Here is an 18,510-nt window from a genome sequence, read left to right on the forward strand (position 1 = left end):
CTGTTGGAATCTAATCTGTACATGAGCTGTATTCTAAACAGCAATAGAGCTCAGTGTGTTTAGACTGCATGTTTTAAAATAGTAGCAGTTGAAATGATCTTCACTCAAGAAAGTTACAGCACTGTTCACTTTTTTTTTGGATACTGTTGCGAATATATTTATAGTTGCAAAAAATATATAACCAGGAGATGAAACTCTCCTCAGTTCAGGGACTGTGAGCTGGTTTGTCACAGCCAGTGTACTTGGGCACCTGTAAATAAAAGGGGGACTCGGTGACAGGATACCGGCCTGTGTACATTATTTCAATTTATTAATGGCTATCTCAAATATATGAGCACGGTTTTGGGATCCATGATAAGTGGGAACATTTTCTCTATGACTTCACTGTCAAAAGCTTTCATCATTTAAAGGACGTCTTTAACAACAAAGCCTACCCTTCTAGTTTAAATTTCTGAAATCACATACAGAAGGTCCATGGAAGTTCCAGGAAAACTGTATGATCACCACTTTTGCGGTTTTTTTCAAGATATCCACAGCTCAGCTTCTGCAGTTACAGAGAACAAATTAGCACAGAGACAACACATCCTGAGAGCGTACAGTGACCACAGTAACCAATAATTCATGAACAGAGATGTGTGAAATCAGTAAGACTAGTCAGGATGGTTACTACTAATTATTTATTTGCTCACATCTTGCTACAAGCCTAGTTTGGAAACTGTGTCCTTCAGGACTTGGCCAATGTTGTCACATACACTTCTCTCTTTCAGGGACATTGTGGCCCCCTAACCAAACTACATTGTGTGCTCACTCCCCAAGTTCTTTTTAACATGGAAGAATATCAGCTAAGGGAGGACAGTAAGTGGTATCTGTAAGGAGATTTCCATGATTATATCTCACCTGAAGAAGCAATGAGACTTCGTGGCATCCATGGTCAATGCTGAGCTGGGTCACAACACACTCAGGAATATTGATGAAGAAATTTGATTCATAAATATGTCCAAGTGTTGTGTGAGCATGATTGTGCCTGGCTGTTGTTTCACTCATCTGTATGACAGCTTTCCCAACTTTGTCCCCAGTCTGCAGATGGTTGTGAGGAGTTCTTTGCACAAGCAATTGAACTAGATGTGACTTCACTGTGTTCTGTTTAGATGCAACTCCTCTATATTGGGGAGACAGGCCGCTTACTTGCGGAACGCTTCAGAGAACACCTCTGGGCCGTCCAGACCAACCAACCCAACCACCCCATGGCTCAACACTTTAACTCTCCCTCCCACTCCACCGAGGACATGCAGGTCCTTGGACTCCTCCACCGGCAGAACATAACAACACGACGGCTGGAGGAGGAGCGCCTCATCTTCCGCCTGGGAACCCTCCAACCACAAGGTATGAATTCAGATTTCTCCAGTTTCCTCATTTCCCCTCCCCCCACCTTGTCTCAGTCGATTCCCTCAACTCAGCACCGCCCTCCTAACCTGCAATCTCCTTACTGACCTCTCCGCCCCCACCCCACTCCGGCCTATCACCCTCACCTTGACCTCCTTCCACCTATCCCACCTCCATCGCCCCTCCCCCTAGTACCTCCTCCCTACCTTTTATCTTAGCCTCCTTGGCTACTCTCTCTCATTCCTGATGAAGGGCTTATGCTCGAAACATCGAATTCCCTATTCCTGAGATGCTGCCTAACCTGCTGTGCTTTAACCAGCAACACATTTTCATCTGTTTAGATGCAGCCAAGTTTCCTGATCCATTTTATTCTTGGTGCTCTTTCAGCAGTTTAATACAACCCTATGTTGGTTAGTCTAATTTTGAGGGGTACAGGCTTGGGCTGGGTAAGGATGGCATGTGTCTTATCTATAGGACATTATTAAACCCATTGTAATTCTTACAACAATCCAACAACCACACAGTCATTTTTACTGTTGCTGTTTTCTTATTTCTAGATTTTGTTTTCATGTGAATTCAAATTCTCAATCAACCTTTGAATGCAAGTTGTCGGAAATAATAATATAGGTCTTTAAATGACTAATCCAACAATAAACACTATAATGTTGTAGCAGCCTCAAAGTCTACATTTATTTGTTTTTATTTTCCCATTTCAGAGCGCACTCTTTAAACTAATAACGAAAGTTAAACTGTGACCTTTTGTTCCACACACTGTTATTCCATAGAAACCTCATTTCATTATTGTAGATTTGTACGATTTGCAAACTCAAAACAAAGGTAATGAGGAAATGAACAAGAGAAGTAATTGATTTTGGGGATGTTGACAACATTTTGCAATCTTTCTGCTGGAAGTATAAATATTTAAATGTTTGAAGAGGGTTTATGCCATTTGCTAAGGAACGATATTGCAGCCAGAATGCAACAGAGGTACTGCACCACCCCTGGTAACAGAGTTCAAAGCAAAATGCTAAAGTAGATTCTTTTTAAGAAATGTTGGATTTGTTAGCTAAGACTCACCATGAAAGCTGTAATACGGAGTTGCATTCATTGCAGCAATCTGACTTGCAGCCAAACTTGAACAGACATGATTCTGCCAAATATTGTCAAGGTCATTTTCAGCTTTGTTTCCAGTTAGCTTTGCTTTAGCTGTCAATCCGTTATTGAGACATGTTTCAAATATGAACACTGGGCCAAAGGTGAATTAGCTAAAAACATGGGACAAAAAGTTGCATTCAGGAGGTTCTTACAGAGGCAAATAAAACTGTAGAGATCTCCAGCACAAACTCTACGATCCAATGGGATGCCAAAGGATACAGCAAACACCATAGCTGGAACAACAAATGGTACTCAGAAGATTGGACTGAGGAGTTAGCAGAGAAAGAACAAAACAGAGAAAGAATTTTAACACAAGGGCCCAAAGTTTCACAGAGATGAAAGGGCTAAATTGGCACTGGATCCCCGAATCTCAAAGTCCCACCACAACTTGGAAAACTTCTAGGGTTGGGTGAATAAAATAAAGGGGCATTCCTGCACATCAAATATTTAAACTCAGCAAAATCATTCCTGCACGTCAGATACCCAAACTCAGCAAAATACAGGGGCATGGGATTGAGGATGATTTAGTGGTTTGGACCAGACATTGGCTAGCTGAAGGAAGACAGAAGGTGGTGGTTGATGGGAAATATTCATCCTGGAGTTCATTTACTAATAGTGTACCACAAGGGTCTGGTTTGAGGCCACTGCTGTTTGTCATTTTAATAAATGACCTGGATGAGGGCATAGAAGGATGGGTTAGTAAATTTGCAGATGGCACTAAAGTCGGTAGAGTTGTGGATAGTGCCAAAGGATGTTGCAGGTTACAGAGGGACATAGATAAGCTTCAGAGCTGGGCTGAGAGGTGTCAAATGGAGTTTAATGCAGAAAGGTGATTCCCTTTGGAAGTAGTAACAGGAATAAAGAGTACTGGAATAATGATAAGATTCTTGGTAGCATAGATGAGTAGAGAGATCTCGGTGTCCATGTGCATAGATCCCTGAAAGTTGCCACCCAGAGGGACAGGATTGTTAAGAAGGCATACAGTGTGTTAGCCTTTATTGGTAGAGGGATTGAGTTTCGGAGCCAAGAGGCCATGCTGCAGCTGTACAAACCTCTGGTGTGGGTGCACTTGGAGTATTGCATACAGTTCTGATCACCGCATTATAGGAAGGATATGGAAACTTTGGAAAGGGTTCAGAGGAGATTTACCAGGATGTTGCCTGGTATGGAGGCAAGGTCTTATGAGGAAAGACTGAAGGACTTGAGGCTGTTTTCGTTGGAGAGAAGAAGGTTGAGAGGTGACTTAATTGAGACATACAAGATAATCAGAGGGTTAGATAGGGTGGACAGTGAGAGCCTTTTTCCTCAGATGGTGATGGCTAGCAAGAGGGAACATAGCTTTAAATTGAGGGGTGGTAGATATAGGACAGATGTCAGAGGTAGTTTCTTTACTTAGAGAGTAGTAGAGGTGTGGAACACACTGCTGTAACAGTAGTAGACTCGCCAACTTTAAAGGTCATTGATTAAACGTATGGATAAAAATGGAAGAGTGTTGGTTAGATGGGCTTCACAAGTCAGCGCAATATTGAGGACCGAAGGGCCTGTACTGTGCTGTAATGTCCTAAGTTCTAAAATTATTCCTGCACATCAGGTAGCCAAACTCAGCAAAATCATTTGACCTCGGTGCTGACCCTATTTTTGCCAGAGCGAGGTTGGTTTTTCACAGGATTCGAGCTGAAAATGTGTTGCTGGTTAAAGCACAGCAGGTTAGGCAGCATCCAAGGAACAGGAAATTCGACGTTTCGGGCCAGAGCCCTTCATCAGGAATGAGGAAAGTGTGTCCAACAGGCTAAGATAAAAGGTAGGGGGGAGGGACTTGGGGGAGGGGCGATGGAGATGTGATAGGTGGAAGGAGGTCAAGGTGAGGGTGATAGGCCAGAGTGGGGTGGGGGCGGAGAGGTCAGGAAGAGGATTGCAGGTTAGGATGGCGGTGCTGAGTCCAAGGGAATCGACTGAGACAAGGTGGGGGGAGGGGAGATGAGGAAACTGGAGAAATCCAAGTTCATCCCTTGTGGCTGGAGGGTTCCCAGGCGGAAGATGAGGCGCTCTTCCTCCAACTGTCGTGGTGTTATGTTCTGGCGATGGAGGAGTCCAAGGACCTGCATGTCTTCGGTGGAGTGGGAGGGAGAGTTAAAGTGTTGAGCCACGGGGTGGTTGGGTTGGTTGGTTCGGGCGTCCAAGCGTTCTGCAAGTAGGCGGCCTGTCTCCCCAATATAGAGGAGGCCACATCGGACGCAGCGGATGCAATAGATGATGTGTGTGGAGGTACAGGTGAATTTGTGGCAGATATGGAAGGATCCCTTGGGGCCTTGGAGAGAAGTGATGGTGGAGGTGTGGGCGCAAGTTTTGCATTTCTTGCAGTTGCAGGGGAAGGTGCCGGGAGTGGAGGTTGGGTTGGTGGGGGATGTGGACCTGACGAGGGAGTCACGAAGGGAGTGGTCTTTGCAGAAAGCTGATAGAGGAGGGGAGGGAAATATATCCCTGGTGGTGGGGTCCGTTTGGAGTTGGCGGAAATGGCGGCAGATGATACGCTGTATACGGAGGTTGGTGGGGTGGTAGGTGAGAACCAGTGGGGTTCTGTCTTGGTGGCGATTGGAGGAGCGGGGCTCAAGGGCGGAGGAGCGGGAAGTGGAGGAGATGCGGTGGAGGGCATCGTCGATCATGTTTGGGGGGAATCTGCGGTCCTTGAAGAAGGAGGCCATCTGGGCTGTACGGTATTGGAACTGGTCCTCCTGGGAGGAGACGAAGGAATTGGGAATATGGGATGGAGTTTTTACAGGGGGCAGGGTGGGAGGAGGTGTAGTCCAGGTAGCTGTGGGAGTCAGTCGGTTTATAGAAGATGTCTGTGTTGAGTCGGTCGCCCGAGATAGAAATGGAAAGGTCTAGGAAGGGGAGGGAGGAGTCTGAGACAGTCCAGGTGAATTTCAGGTCGGGATGGAAGGTGTTGGTAAAGTTGATGAACTGTTCAACCTCCTCGTGGGAGCATGAGGCAGCGCCGATACAGTCATCGATGTAGCGGAGGAAAAGGTGGGGGGTGGTGCCAGTGTAGTTGCGGAAGATGGACTGTTCCACATATCCTACAAAGAGACAGGCATAGCTGGGGCCCATATGGGTGCCCATGGCAACTCCTTTAGTTTGGAGGAAGTGGGAGGATTGGAAAGAGAAGTTATTCAGGGTGAGGACCAGTTCAGTCAGTCGAAGGAGGGTGTCAGTGGAAGGGTACCGGTTGGTGCGGCGGGAAAGGAAGAAGCGGAGGGCTTTGAGTCCTTCGTGATGGGGGATGGAGGTGTACAGGGACTGGATGTCCATCGTGAAGATAAGGCGTTGGGGGCCGGGGAAGCGAAAATCATGGAGGAGATGGAGGACGTGGGTGGTGTCCCGAACGTAGGTGGGGAGTTCTTGGACTAAAGGGGACAGAACCATGTCGAGGTACGCGGAGATGAGTTCGGTGGGGCAGGAGCAGGCCCAAGGGATGAACTCGGATTTCTCCAGTTTCCTCATCTCCCCTCCCCCCACCTTGTCTCAGTCGATTCCCTTGGACTCTGCACCACCCTCCTAACCTGCAATCTTCTTCCTGACCTCTCCGCCCCCACCCCCTCTCCAGCCTATCACCCTCACCTTGACCTCCTTCCACCTATCACATCTCCATCGCCCCTCCCCCAAGTCCCTCCTCCCTACCTTTTATCTTAGCCTGCCTGGCACCCTCTCCTCATTCCTGATGAAGGGCTCTGGCCCAAAACGTCGAATTTCCTGTTCCTTGGATGCTGCCTAACCTGCTGTGCTTTAACCAGCAACACATTTTCAGCTCTGATCTCCAGCATCTGCAGACCTCACTTTTTACTTTTCACAGGATTCAACTTACAATTGTGAAGCGTAGACAAGAATGTATATAAAAGGTCTGTTCCACCTGTGGAACTGTCAAATATATAAATTCCTTGTCCTTTAAATTTTAAAAACAAATAAAGAGAGTTCAGAATCTGAATTGAGAGATTGGGGCAATAGCAGTTTGATGACACAACTCAGATGGACATCATTATATTTTGGAATAGCACTGCATTGCTGAACTGATTCCACCATGCATTATTGTCACAGGGAAAGGTCCTGTAAATTTGCAATTTAACTTACAATGCAATGTGTGATAAAAGGATTGGCTGTCTTTAATGTGGGGCTATAAATACAAATACTTGTTTTTGTGACCAGTTTAACTCAGCTTTGTAGCTGAGGTTTACTTGTGGTGGATACTAGGTCAGCTAGTTTGGAATGTGTAGAACACTATACATCACTACAGAGTTAAATCTGTACAAATTCTCACATTATCTGCAAACTTGCTCATCATATCCCAATGTTCATGTAAATCTCATTCATAAAAGCAGTGAGTATCAAATTCAGATGTACACTGAATAACTCATCTCCATCCACAAGCACAGAATACAATTTCTTTCCTCGTTTACTGTATCAAATTTCCACTGATATTATATGATTATATCACACTAGTAACCTTATGTGTAATACATTCTTTTAAGATTTTCTGAAAATGTCAAACAGATTAACTTATCCACTAGTATTGTTGCTTCTTCAGAAAACTCCATTAAACCTATAGATACAATTTGTCTATTCTAAAAACCATGTTCATTACTTCTAATGGACCCTCCTTTTCCCATTGTTTAGATTAGATTTAATTCCCTACAGTGTGTTAACAGGCCCTTCGGCCCAACCAGTCCACAACAACCCTCCGAAAAGTAACACACCCAGACCCATTTCCCTGACTAATCCACCTAACGCTACGGGCAATTTAGCATGGCCAATTCAACTGACCTGCACATCTTTGGACTGTGGGAGGAAACCGGAGCACCCAGAGGAAACCCACGCAGACACGGGGAGAATGTGCAAACCCCACATGGACAGGAATTGAACCCAGGTCCCTGGTGCTGTGAGGCAGTAGTACTAGCCACTGAGCTACCGTGCCACCCAAATTGTTATTTCACACCTTATTGTTAATAAAGAGCATTTCTTAGGACATTGCTGTTCATCTTCCTGATGAGATGTGTTGGGCCAATAAACCTGTATTTTTCTGGCTCTGATTTGTCTGCTTTTTAAATAAAAACTGTGATACACAAGCTAATTTCGAATGTGAAAGAACAACTGTGACTCAACCGAAGATATGAGTAAGAGCTGTGCATTTATAATGCACCTATCCCATCTCTTTAACCATGCTTGGAGAGGTGTCATTGGGCCTTATCCATGTTGGAACTTCTGCCTCAATTCAGGAGCAAATCTCTAGCGATTTTAATAGTTACAGGATCTGGCTTATTATAGCACATCCCCAAGCAAAATATGAAGAGAACTGTTGCATAATCTTCGAGTTCACTCCTAAGAATACCAAAAGGAAAAGTATCAAAAAAGTACTTGCCTGTTCCTCAGGTCAATGTTTCCCAGATTTTTTATGGTTAAAGGATTGTTCCTCAAATGCATAAACTTCATGGACATGCTTATTGAAATGATACTGTCAACTCTTTATCCACTTACATTTCTGAATGTAAATCTCATCACTGTTCTAGTGGTCATCCATAACAAGCTTTCTTGGACTCTTCATGTGGATGCTCTGGTAACAAAGACCCAACAACGTCTCTTCTTCCTCAGGCAGCTGAGGAAATTTGGCATGACAGTGAATACCCTTGCCAATTTTTATAGGTGCGCCATCGAGAGCTTTCTGTCTGGAACTATCACTACCTGGTATGGCAACTGTGCCATTCAAGATCGGAGATGGTTACAGAGAGTGGTGAACTCGGCCCAGACAATCACAAAGGCTAACCTCCCATCTCTAGAATCCATCTACCAGGCCCGTTGTCAAGGGAAGGCTGCCAGCATTCTCAAAGATCTATCCCACCCTGGCAATGTTTTTCTACAACCTCTACCATCAGGGAGAAGGTACAGAAGCCTGAACACACGCACCAGCCGGTTTCACAACAGTTTCTACCCTCCTGTTGTTAGGATACTGAATGGACAAACAAACTCTTAACATTCGTCTGCATCTGTGTTTTTGTTTTTGTCGCTGTTTACCTATTATTTACTATCTGTGTTACTTAACTCTGTGATCTGCCTGTATTGCTCGCAAGACAAAGCTTTTCACTGTGTCTTGATACACGTGACAATGAATTCAATTCAATTCAATTAAAGGATCTTTCCTAATTATTTTCTTGTCCTGACGAATAGGGTTAACACTAAAATGGTTGGTGATGTATACAGACTCACATTTTTAACAGTTTGCTTTGAGAACTTGGTCATACGTTTTCTGTAAGAAATTGTGGTGCTTAACCTTGACCACAAAGACCCTCCGAAAAGTAACACACCCAGACCCATTTCCCTGACTAATGCACCTAATGACAGTTAACTTTGCTAAAAAGATGTCAATAGATGATTACTAAATTATTGTGTCGGTTTGCATTTCCTCAATGATGCAGGAAAGTCTAGGTTACAAAAGTGCATGATTGAGAACAACAAATGCTGAAGATCACAGGACAGGCAGCATCCACGGAGAGAGAGAGAGCAAGCTAATGTTTCGAGGCTAAATGACTCTTCACCAGGGTCGATGTGAAGTGTGGAGGGGACTGCAATTATGCTTTGGTGGATGGAGATGGGGGTTGGAGTGCAGGGGGAGAAAGGATGTTGATAGTTCCAATTAAATAATGGGAATGTGAGAATGGCAGAACAATGGTGTGTCTAATTGCCAGACTGGAAAGGGCAGGCAGTCCCACTGAGAGAACCTGGTGACAAAGAATGTAACCAATAAAACCAAAAGTTAGGGAAGGAATGGGAATTGGTTCACAATTTGAAGATGTTGAACTCAATATTGAGGCCAGAAGGCTGTAAAGTCTGAAGATGAGATGTTGTTCCTTCAGCTTGCGCTGCGATTCATTGGAGCATGCCGAGGAGCTTAATGTTCTAGGTTACAAATGCTACAGGAACGACAAAAAGAGAGGCAAGAGAGAAGGGGGAGTGGTGTTTTTGATAAGGGATAGCATTACAGCTGTACTAAGAGGGCAGATCTTCCCAGAAATACATCCAAGGAAGCTACTTGGGTGGAACTGAGAAATAAGGAAGGGATGATGACTTTATTGAGATTGTATTATAGACCCCCTAATAGTCAGCAGGAAATTAAGGAGATTTCAGTTGTCTGTAAGAATAATAGGGTGGTTATGGTAGGGGATTTTAACTTTCCAAACATAGACTGGGACTACCATAGTGTTAAGGGTTTAGATGGAGAGGAATTTGTTAAGAGTATACAAGAAAATCTTCTGATTCAGTATGTGGATGTACCTATTACAGAAGGTGCAAAACTTGACCTACTCTTGGGAAATAAGGCAGGGCATGTGACTGAGGTCTCAGTGGGGCGGCACTTTGGTTCTAGAAAAGCACACAGTTCAGATAGCATCCGCGGAGCAGGAAAATCGATGTTTTGGGCAAAAGCCCTTCATCAGGAATAAAGCCCTTCATCAGGAATAAAGCCCTTCATCAGGAATAGTGGCAGAGTGCCTGAAGGGTGGAGAGATAAATAAGAGGAGGGTGGGGTTGGGGAGAAAGTAGCATAGAGTACAATGGGTGAAGGGGAGTGGGGATGAAGGTGATAGGTCAGAGAAGAGGGTGGAGTGGATAGGTGGAAAGCAATATAGGCACGTAGGACAAGTCATGGGGACAGTGCTGAGCTGGAAGTTTGGATGACCTGGGAGTTGCAGTGAGAGAGGGACTCCCTGAGATTCTTGTAGAGAGAGGAGGAAAACTTCTTCAAGGCAGGCACCCTTGCAAGAGGATTCGTAGTAGGGTTAAAATCAACGAGGTAAAAACAATGACTGCAGATGCTGGAAACCAGATTCTAGATTACAGTGATGCTGGAAAAGCACAGCAGGTCAGGCAGCACCCAAGGAGCAGGAATATCGACGTTTCCGGTTTCCAGCATTTGCATTCTTCACAAAAGGGGACACAAATAGCCTCCCAGAAACAGTAGAGGACCAAGTGCCCAGTGAGAGAGTGGATTTGAAGGAAGTAAATTAAAAAAGGGAGCTGGGATATTAATGGGGTTGACAAATGACAAATCCCTGGAAATACTGGATACATTAGTCGTCATCTTTCAAAATTTTAACAGACTATGGAACAATTCCTACAGATTGAGCAGTGGCAAATATAACACCACTGCTCAAAAAGGGAGAAAATACAGAGAATTAGACCAGATAGCATCAACAGTGGGGAAAGTGCTAGAGTTTAAGAAGACATAAGGAGATTTCAAAGTGATTTGGACAAATTGAGTGAATGAGCAAACATACGGCAGATGGACCTCAACAATGTGAAATGTGAAGTTATACACTTCAATGAGAACAACAGAAGGGAAGCAGGTTATTAAAGAAGTGATGTATTGGGAAGTCTAGGTGTTCAAAGGGATCAGTGAAAATAAACAGGCAGGTGCAGTGAGTAATCAGGAAAGTATATAGTATATTGGCCTTCATTGCAAGAGGATTTGAGTTCAGAAATAGGAATGCTTTCCTGCAATTATACAGGTCCTTGATGGGCCCACACCAAGAGTATTATTTCTCTATCTAACAGAAGGTTTAGGGTTTGGGTTTGAAAGGATCTACTTGTCTTAGATGGACTGCAGCAGATGTTTACTAAACCAGAGAGGAAGGGCTGCCCGATGTGCAGAGATTAGTGAATACAGCCCAGTTGAACCAGAGTTTAGAAGGATGAAAGGCGATCTGATTGGACCATAAGAATGCTAACAGGGCTGGACAGACTCGATGCAGGTAGTTTCACAGATTAGGGAACCTAGAGCTGGGTGACACAGTCTCAGGATATGGGGAAGACCATTTCAGACTGAGGTGACAATATAGTCTTCATTCAAAGGGTAGTGAACCTGAAGAATTCTCTACTACAGAGGCTGTGGAGGCCAGGTTATTGGATATTTTCAAGAAAGAGATAGACTCTTTTTTAAGATGCCCAAAAGGCATCAAAGGGAATGAGGAGCAAACAGGAATATGGTATTAAGGAGCAGGATCAGCAGGATCCTCTTGAATGACAGAGCAGACTCAAAGGACTGGATGATCTTCTCCTGCTCCTGTTTCTATGTGTTATATGAGAGGAATCTTTATAGAATAATGAGATATTGTCAATATTGACCTAAGGTCCTCACTGAAAAATGGGTATAATGTAAAGATTAGCAAGAATTTGAAGGAATTGGATGGATTGTTAGGCTCTCAAGTGCATTGATGTTGACGCTAATCTAAGTATTCTTGAGGAATTTGAAAACTTCTGAAGATGAGTTGTACTCAAGAGAGAGAACTGAAAAAAAAAGAGGTGTTTGTGTATGCCAGCCATTCTGTTTGACTTGGATCAATACTTACTACGTAGTATGTTTGTGTTATATAACTAATATGTTATTTTCTCTTCTAAGGGTTCAGAAAATACTTACAAGCATGTTGCAAGGGTTGAAGGGTATGAGCTATAGGCAGACGCTGAATGGGTTAGGGCTGTTTGCCCTGGACCATCGGAGGCTGAGGGGGCGACCTGATAGAGGTTTATGAAATCATGAGGGACATGGATAGGGTGAACAGCCAGGGTCTTTTCCCTGAGGTGGGGGAGTCCAAAACCAGAGGGCATAGGTTTAGGGTGAGAGGGGAAAGATTTAAAGTGGACTTAAGAGACAACTTTTTCACACAGAGGATGGTGGGTGTATGGAATGAGCTGAGAGAGGAAATGGTGGAGGCTGGTACAATTACAATATTTAAAAGACACCTGGATGGATGTATGAATAGGGAGGGTTTAGAGTGATATGGGCCAAATGCTGGCAAATGGAACAAGATTAATTTAGAATATCTGGTCGGCATGGATGAGTTGGACTGAAGGGTCTGTTTCCATGCTGTACATCTCTATGAATCTTTTAATCTAATTTCTGATTTTCACTATATTGGCTGCAATCAAACCTGATCAAATTTAATTTCTACAACTTTGAGAAGGATTTTACTGAGCAAAATTATGACACCGTATACAAATATACAAATAATACATACACAACCGAACCAAAGCACAACTTCAACAGTTATTTTAAAGTACTTTATAGGTAATGTTCAATAAGAGGCTTGATAAATACATGGTCCATAATTTAGTGTTAAACTAGGCAGACTTTTTTTAAAAATTCATTCACAGAATGTGGGTGGCTTGATAGGTCAGTATTTATTGAATAATTGCCCAGAGGGCAGATGGGAGTTAGCCACATTACTGTGGGTCTAGAGTCACATGCATAATTGAAAATGGATTCTTGGTCATTATTAGACCCTTAAATCCTGTTTGTATTGAATTGAAATTCCACTATTTACCATGAAGAGATCTGAACCAGAGTCCTCAGAACACGAATGGGTCTCTGGGTGAATAGTTTAGACATAATATCATGAAGTAATCACCTCCCCATTATTTTGGCAAATCACATTGCAACTTCAGACAAAGCCAAAGATTTAGTTAATCATGAAAATCTGGAACCTATACAATTGACTGAGATGTGTCTCTCTGCTGTTAAATCTCCCAAAAAATTCCTCTTAACCAACTACATCCATAGACTCTGGCACATCTCCAGAGCAGATGGGACTTAATCCTGGTCCTCCTAGCACAGAGGTAGGGACATAACCACTGAACCACAAAACCCTTCCTGCTACAGATCCATACTAGCATAATATCTGAATCAATGTCACCATGGAAAGTGAGGGCCTGTTTATTTCAGTACTTTGAACCGTTGTGGTCAGTGAACCACACCAAACTTTCTAGCACTAAAACCTAACTTTCACAACCATGGAGTCTCACTTTTTTTTATCAGATACAAATAGTAACCAGATACTTTCTGATCAACCGGTTCAGAAATGTTACCACATCTCTCTGGAGTAGCTGCAACATAAACCCAGAACTCCTGGCTCAGAGGTAGAGACACTACCACTGTACCACAAGAGCCCCCATACTATAGAGTGTCATTCCTTTATCTCCGAACTGTATCCAACCCACAATACTTAGCTCGGACTGTAACATTATGAAAAGTTTTGTTAACAGAGTTAAAAATCACACAACACCAGGTTATAGTCCAACAGGTTTAATTGGAAGCACTAACTTTCGGAGCAACGCTCCTTCATCAGGGGATAGTGGAGGCTCAATCCTAACACAGAATTTATAGCAAAAATTTACAGTGTGATGTAACTGAAATTATACATTGAAAAACTGATTGTCTGTTAAGCCTTTCATCTGTTAGAATACAGTGATAGTTTCACTTCTTTCATGTGTAAATCACAAAAACTTTTTTTACAAAAAGTTACATTCTCAGGTTAGCTGTTAACAATGGTGATAGCTAGACAATATGTTGAAGGTGTTGGCCCCCTGTGTTCTCTGTCTATGCCATGATGCTTAGATTGATTCTAATCTAAAACGTGAGATAACCGAGTTTTACATGAATGCATGCAGTTTTTGAGCAAAGTACAATGTAACTCTGCAAGTACAAATTCACCCCACACAATATATGTGTGCATGTGGGTCTTTGTCTGTCTGTATGCTTTATTCCTGATGAAGGGCTTTTGCCCGAAACATCAATTTCGCTGCACTTTGGATGCTGCCTGAACTGCTGTGCTCTTCCAGCACCACTAATCCAGTATGTGTATGTGTGCCTGTCTGGGTTGGGGGTTGTGAGTGTCAGAAAGTGTGTGTGTGTGTGTGTGTGTGTGTGTGTGTGTGTGTGCAGTGACTGCAGAGTGTCTTAAGTCTGTGAGGGGGTGCATGTGTGAGTGTGTGTGTCTATAAGGGTGTGTGTGGGTGTCTGTGTGTACGTCTGTGTGTACCTGTGTCCGTGTGTATGTGAGTGTGTGTGTGTGTAGGAGTATCTGTGTGTGTGTATAGTGCAGTGGGGTCACCTGTAATGTGACATGAACCCAAGGTCCCAGTTGAGGCCCTCCCTATGGGTACTGAACTTAGCTATCAGCCTCTGCACAGCCACTTTCCTCTGCTGCCTGTCCTGAAGTCCACCTTGGAGGATGGTCTCCCGAAGGTCCGAGGCTGAATGTCCTGGACCACTGAAGTGTTCCCCAACTGGAAGGGAACCCTCCTGTCTGTTGATTGTTGTATATATTCTGTGTTAGGATTGAGCCCTCCACTACCACCTGATGAAGGAGCGTCGCTCCGAAAGCTAGTGTGCTTCCAATTAAACCTGTTGGACTATAACCTGGTGTTGTGTGATTGTTAACTTTGTTCACCCCAGTCCAACACCGGCATCTCCAAATAATTTGTTAACAGAGAGAGAGAGAGAAAGAGACAATCCGTAGCACAATTAGAGTCTGCTCCAAGTTTTCCTCCCAAGGAGATGCACAGCGCGTTATTATTTCGTGTTGAGTGCAGTGACCCCCTTCTCGAAACTCTCCACAGATCCTGCTCCCTTTCTCCAGCAATTACTGTCCCCTTCTGCTGCAGCCCAGGTTCTGTTGTTCGGTTTTGTTTACAGCTCCTGAAGAGTTTCCCCAACTAGTTACCGCGACAGGTGTCATCAAACCTGGAAACATGGAGATGTTCCAGTCTGCTCGCTGCTCTCAGCAATGGGAGGCTGAGCAAGGCTGGAACTCCGTACCTCCCCCTCCACCTCCTCCTCCTCCACCTCCACTTCCTCCTCCACCTCCACCTCCTCCTCCTCCACCTCCTCCTCCTCCACCTCCTCCTCCTCCACCTCCTCCTCCACCTCCTCCTTCTCCTCCCTCCCCTCCTCCTCCACCCCCTCCTCCTCCACCTCCTCCTCCTCCACCTCCTCCTCCTCCACCTCCTCCTCCTCCACCTCCACCTCCTTCCCCACCTCCTCCTCCACCTCCTCCTCCTCCTCCCTCCCCTCCTCCTCCACCTCCTCCTCCTCCACCTCCTCCTTCTCCTCCCTCCCCTCCTCCTCCTCCACCTCCTCCTCCACCTCCTCCTCCCTCTCCACCTCCACCACCTCCTCCTCCACCTCCTTCTCCACCTCCACCTCCTCCTCCCTCTCCACCTCCACCTCCTTCTCCACCTCCACCTCCTCCTCCACCTCCTCCTCCTCCTCCTCCTCCACCTCCTCCTCCTCCACCTCCTCCTCCTCCTCCTCCACCTCCTCCTCCACCTCCTCCACCTCCTCCTCCTCCACCTCCTCCTCCTCCTCCTCCACCTCCTCCTCCACCTCCTCCTCCTCCACCTCCACCACCTCCTCCTCCTCCACCTCCACCACCTCCACCTCCTCCCTCTCCACCTCCTCCTCCACCTCCCTCTCCTCCACCTCCTCCTCCTCCACCTCCTCCTCCTCCACCTCCCTCTCCTCCACCTCCTCCACCACCTCCCTCTCCTCCTCCTCCTCCTCCACCTCCCTCTCCACCTCCTCCTCCACCTCCTCCTCCTCCACCTCCTCCTCCTCCACCTCCCTCTCCTCCACCTCCTCCACCTCCTCCTCCTCCACCTCCCTCTCCTCCACCTCCTCCACCTCCTCCTCCTCCACCTCCCTCTCCTCCACCTCCTCCACCACCTCCCTCTCCTCCTCCTCCTCCACCACCTCCCTCTCCACCTCCTCCTCCTCCCTCTCCACCTCCCTCTCCACCTCCCTCTCCACCTCCTCCTCCTCCTCCCTCTCCACCTCCTCCTCCACCTCCACCTCATCCACCTCCACCTCCTCCTCCACCTCATCCACCTCCACCTCCCTCTCTACCTCCACCTCCACCTCCTCCTCCACCTCCACCTCCTCCACCTCCACCTTCTCCTCCACCTCCTCCTCCTGCTGGGAATTGTGTGTCTTTGTTGCTAACCCCTGTCCTCCTGCTGGGAATTGTGTGTCTTTGTCGCTAACCCCTGTCCTCCTGCTGGGAATTGTGTGTCTTTGTCACTAACCCCTGTCCTCCTGCTGGGAATCGTGTGTCTTTTGTTGCTAACCCCTGTCCTCCTGCTGGGAACTGTGTGTCTTTTGTTGCTAACCCCTGTCCTCCTGCTGGGAACTGTGTGTCTTTTGTTACTGACCCCTGTCCTCCTGCTGGGAACTGTGTGTCTTTTGTTGCTAACCCCTGTCCTCCTGCTGGGAATTGTGTGTCTTTTGTTGCTAACCCCTGTCCTCCTGCTGGGAATTGTGTGTCTTTTGTTGCTAACCCCTGTCCTCCTGCTGGGAAATGTGTGTCTTTTGTTGCTAACCCCTGTCCTCCTGCTGGGAATTGTGTGTCTTTTGTTGCTAACCCCTGTCCTCCTGCTGGGAATTGTGTGTCTTTTGTGGCTAACCCCTGTCCTCCTGCTGGGAACTGTGTGTCTTTTGTTGCTAACCCCTGTCCTCCTGCTGGGAACTGTGTGTCTTTTGTGGCTAACCCCTGTCCTCCTGCTGGGAATTGTGTGTCTTTGTTGCTAACCCCTGTCCTCCTGCTGGGAATTGTGTGTCTTTTGTTGCTAACCCCTGTCCTCCTGCTGGGAATTGTGTGTCTTTTGTTGGTGACTCCTGTCCTCCTGCTGGGAATTGTGTGTCTTTTGTGGCTAACCCCTGTCCTCCTGCTGGGAATTGTGTGTCTTTTGTTGGTGACTCCTGTCCTCCTGCTGGGAATTGTGTGTCTTTGTTGCTAACCCCTGTCCTCCTGCTGGGAATTGTGTGTCTTTTGTTGCTAACCCCTGTCCTCCTGCTGGGAATTGTGTGTCTTTTGTTGGTGACTCCTGTCCTCCTGCTGGGAACTGTGTGTCTTTTGTTGCTAACCCCTGTCCTCCTGCTGGGAACTGTGTGTCTTTGTTGCTAACCCCTGTCCTCCTGCTTTGAGCTCACCTTCAGTGCCTGTTCGATGTCGAAGTCCCGGGCTCTCAGGAACCTGAGCAGGAATTCATTCCGCAGACCGAGCGGCCAGTGTGCGCTCTCCCGCAGTGCCCGCTCCCGGAGCTCCGCGATACAGCGCACCGGATCCTCGGCACAGGAGACCCCCAGCTGCGGACAGCCCTCTGCTGACATAGCCCTCCTCCTCCTCCCTGTCTCTCTCCCCGAGCCCTCAGGAACCGCTCGGCCTCTCCTCTCTAAGATCCAACTTTCAGCACCATTCCACCTCCAAGTTACTCCGGAACTTTACTTGTAGGCGGCACCCAGGCGCCATCCAATGGCATGTTGGTCTTCCACTCCCCCCACCCTCCCTCCTGTTGATTTGGACACTGCAGGTTGGATCTAACTATCTGACTGGGAGCTGATAGCAGAAATAAAGCTTATTTTCAACTGAAACTCTGAAATCCCAGTCTGCACTGGGGAATGCAACAGGCAGTGTTGTTGTTGTTGTATTCTTTCTCCAACTGCTTCATAGCACCTGCTTCTCTCCACAATTTGAAGGGCTTATGCTCGAAACGTCTAATTCTCTATCCCTGAGATGCTGCCTAACCTGCTGTGCTTTGACCAGCAACACATTTGCAGCTGTGATCTCCAGCATCTGCAGACCTCATTTTTTACTCTCTCCACAATTATCCAGTTCATTTTAATCCTACAGTCTGGGAGCAGACCATTTGGTCCATTGAGACCTCTCCGCCCCCACCCCACTCCGGCCTATCACCCTCACCTTGACCTCCTTCCACCTATCACATCTCCATCGCCCCTCCCCCAAGTCCCTCCTCCCTACCTTTTATCTTAGCCTGCCTGGCACCCTCTCCTCATTCCTGATGAAGGGCTCTGGCCCGAAACGTCGAATCTCCTGTTCCTTGGATGCTGCCTGACCTGCTGTGCTTTAACCAGCAACACATTTTCAGCTCCATCGAGACCACACTGACACTCCCACCCAGACCCTGCCGCACCCCCATTCCTGTAACCCTGTGTTTCCCATGGCTCATCCATCTAGCCTGCACATCCCAGGGGACCATGGACATTTAGCAAGGCCAGGGGAGGTGATGGCCTAGTGGTATTATCACTGGATTGTTAATTCAGAGACTGAGAGAATGTTCTGGGTTTGAATCCAACCACAG

General features: G+C 46.3%; 1 protein-coding gene across 1 annotated transcript in view; it reads right to left on the reverse strand.

Annotated features, from left to right (window-relative positions):
- ttpa (tocopherol (alpha) transfer protein) overlaps positions 1-17,635 on the reverse strand; it is a 48,567-nt gene extending 30,932 nt beyond the window's left edge. The window contains exon 1 of the mRNA XM_060824090.1: positions 17,342-17,635. Within this exon, the coding sequence (XP_060680073.1) occupies positions 17,342-17,521 (180 nt within the window). The 5' untranslated portion in view covers positions 17,522-17,635. The remainder of the gene's footprint in view (positions 1-17,341) is intronic.
- Between the last annotated feature and the right edge of the window lie 875 nt (positions 17,636-18,510).

Source organism: Hemiscyllium ocellatum, chromosome 4 (genome assembly GCF_020745735.1).
Source record: "Hemiscyllium ocellatum isolate sHemOce1 chromosome 4, sHemOce1.pat.X.cur, whole genome shotgun sequence".
NCBI lineage: Eukaryota > Metazoa > Chordata > Chondrichthyes > Orectolobiformes > Hemiscylliidae > Hemiscyllium > Hemiscyllium ocellatum.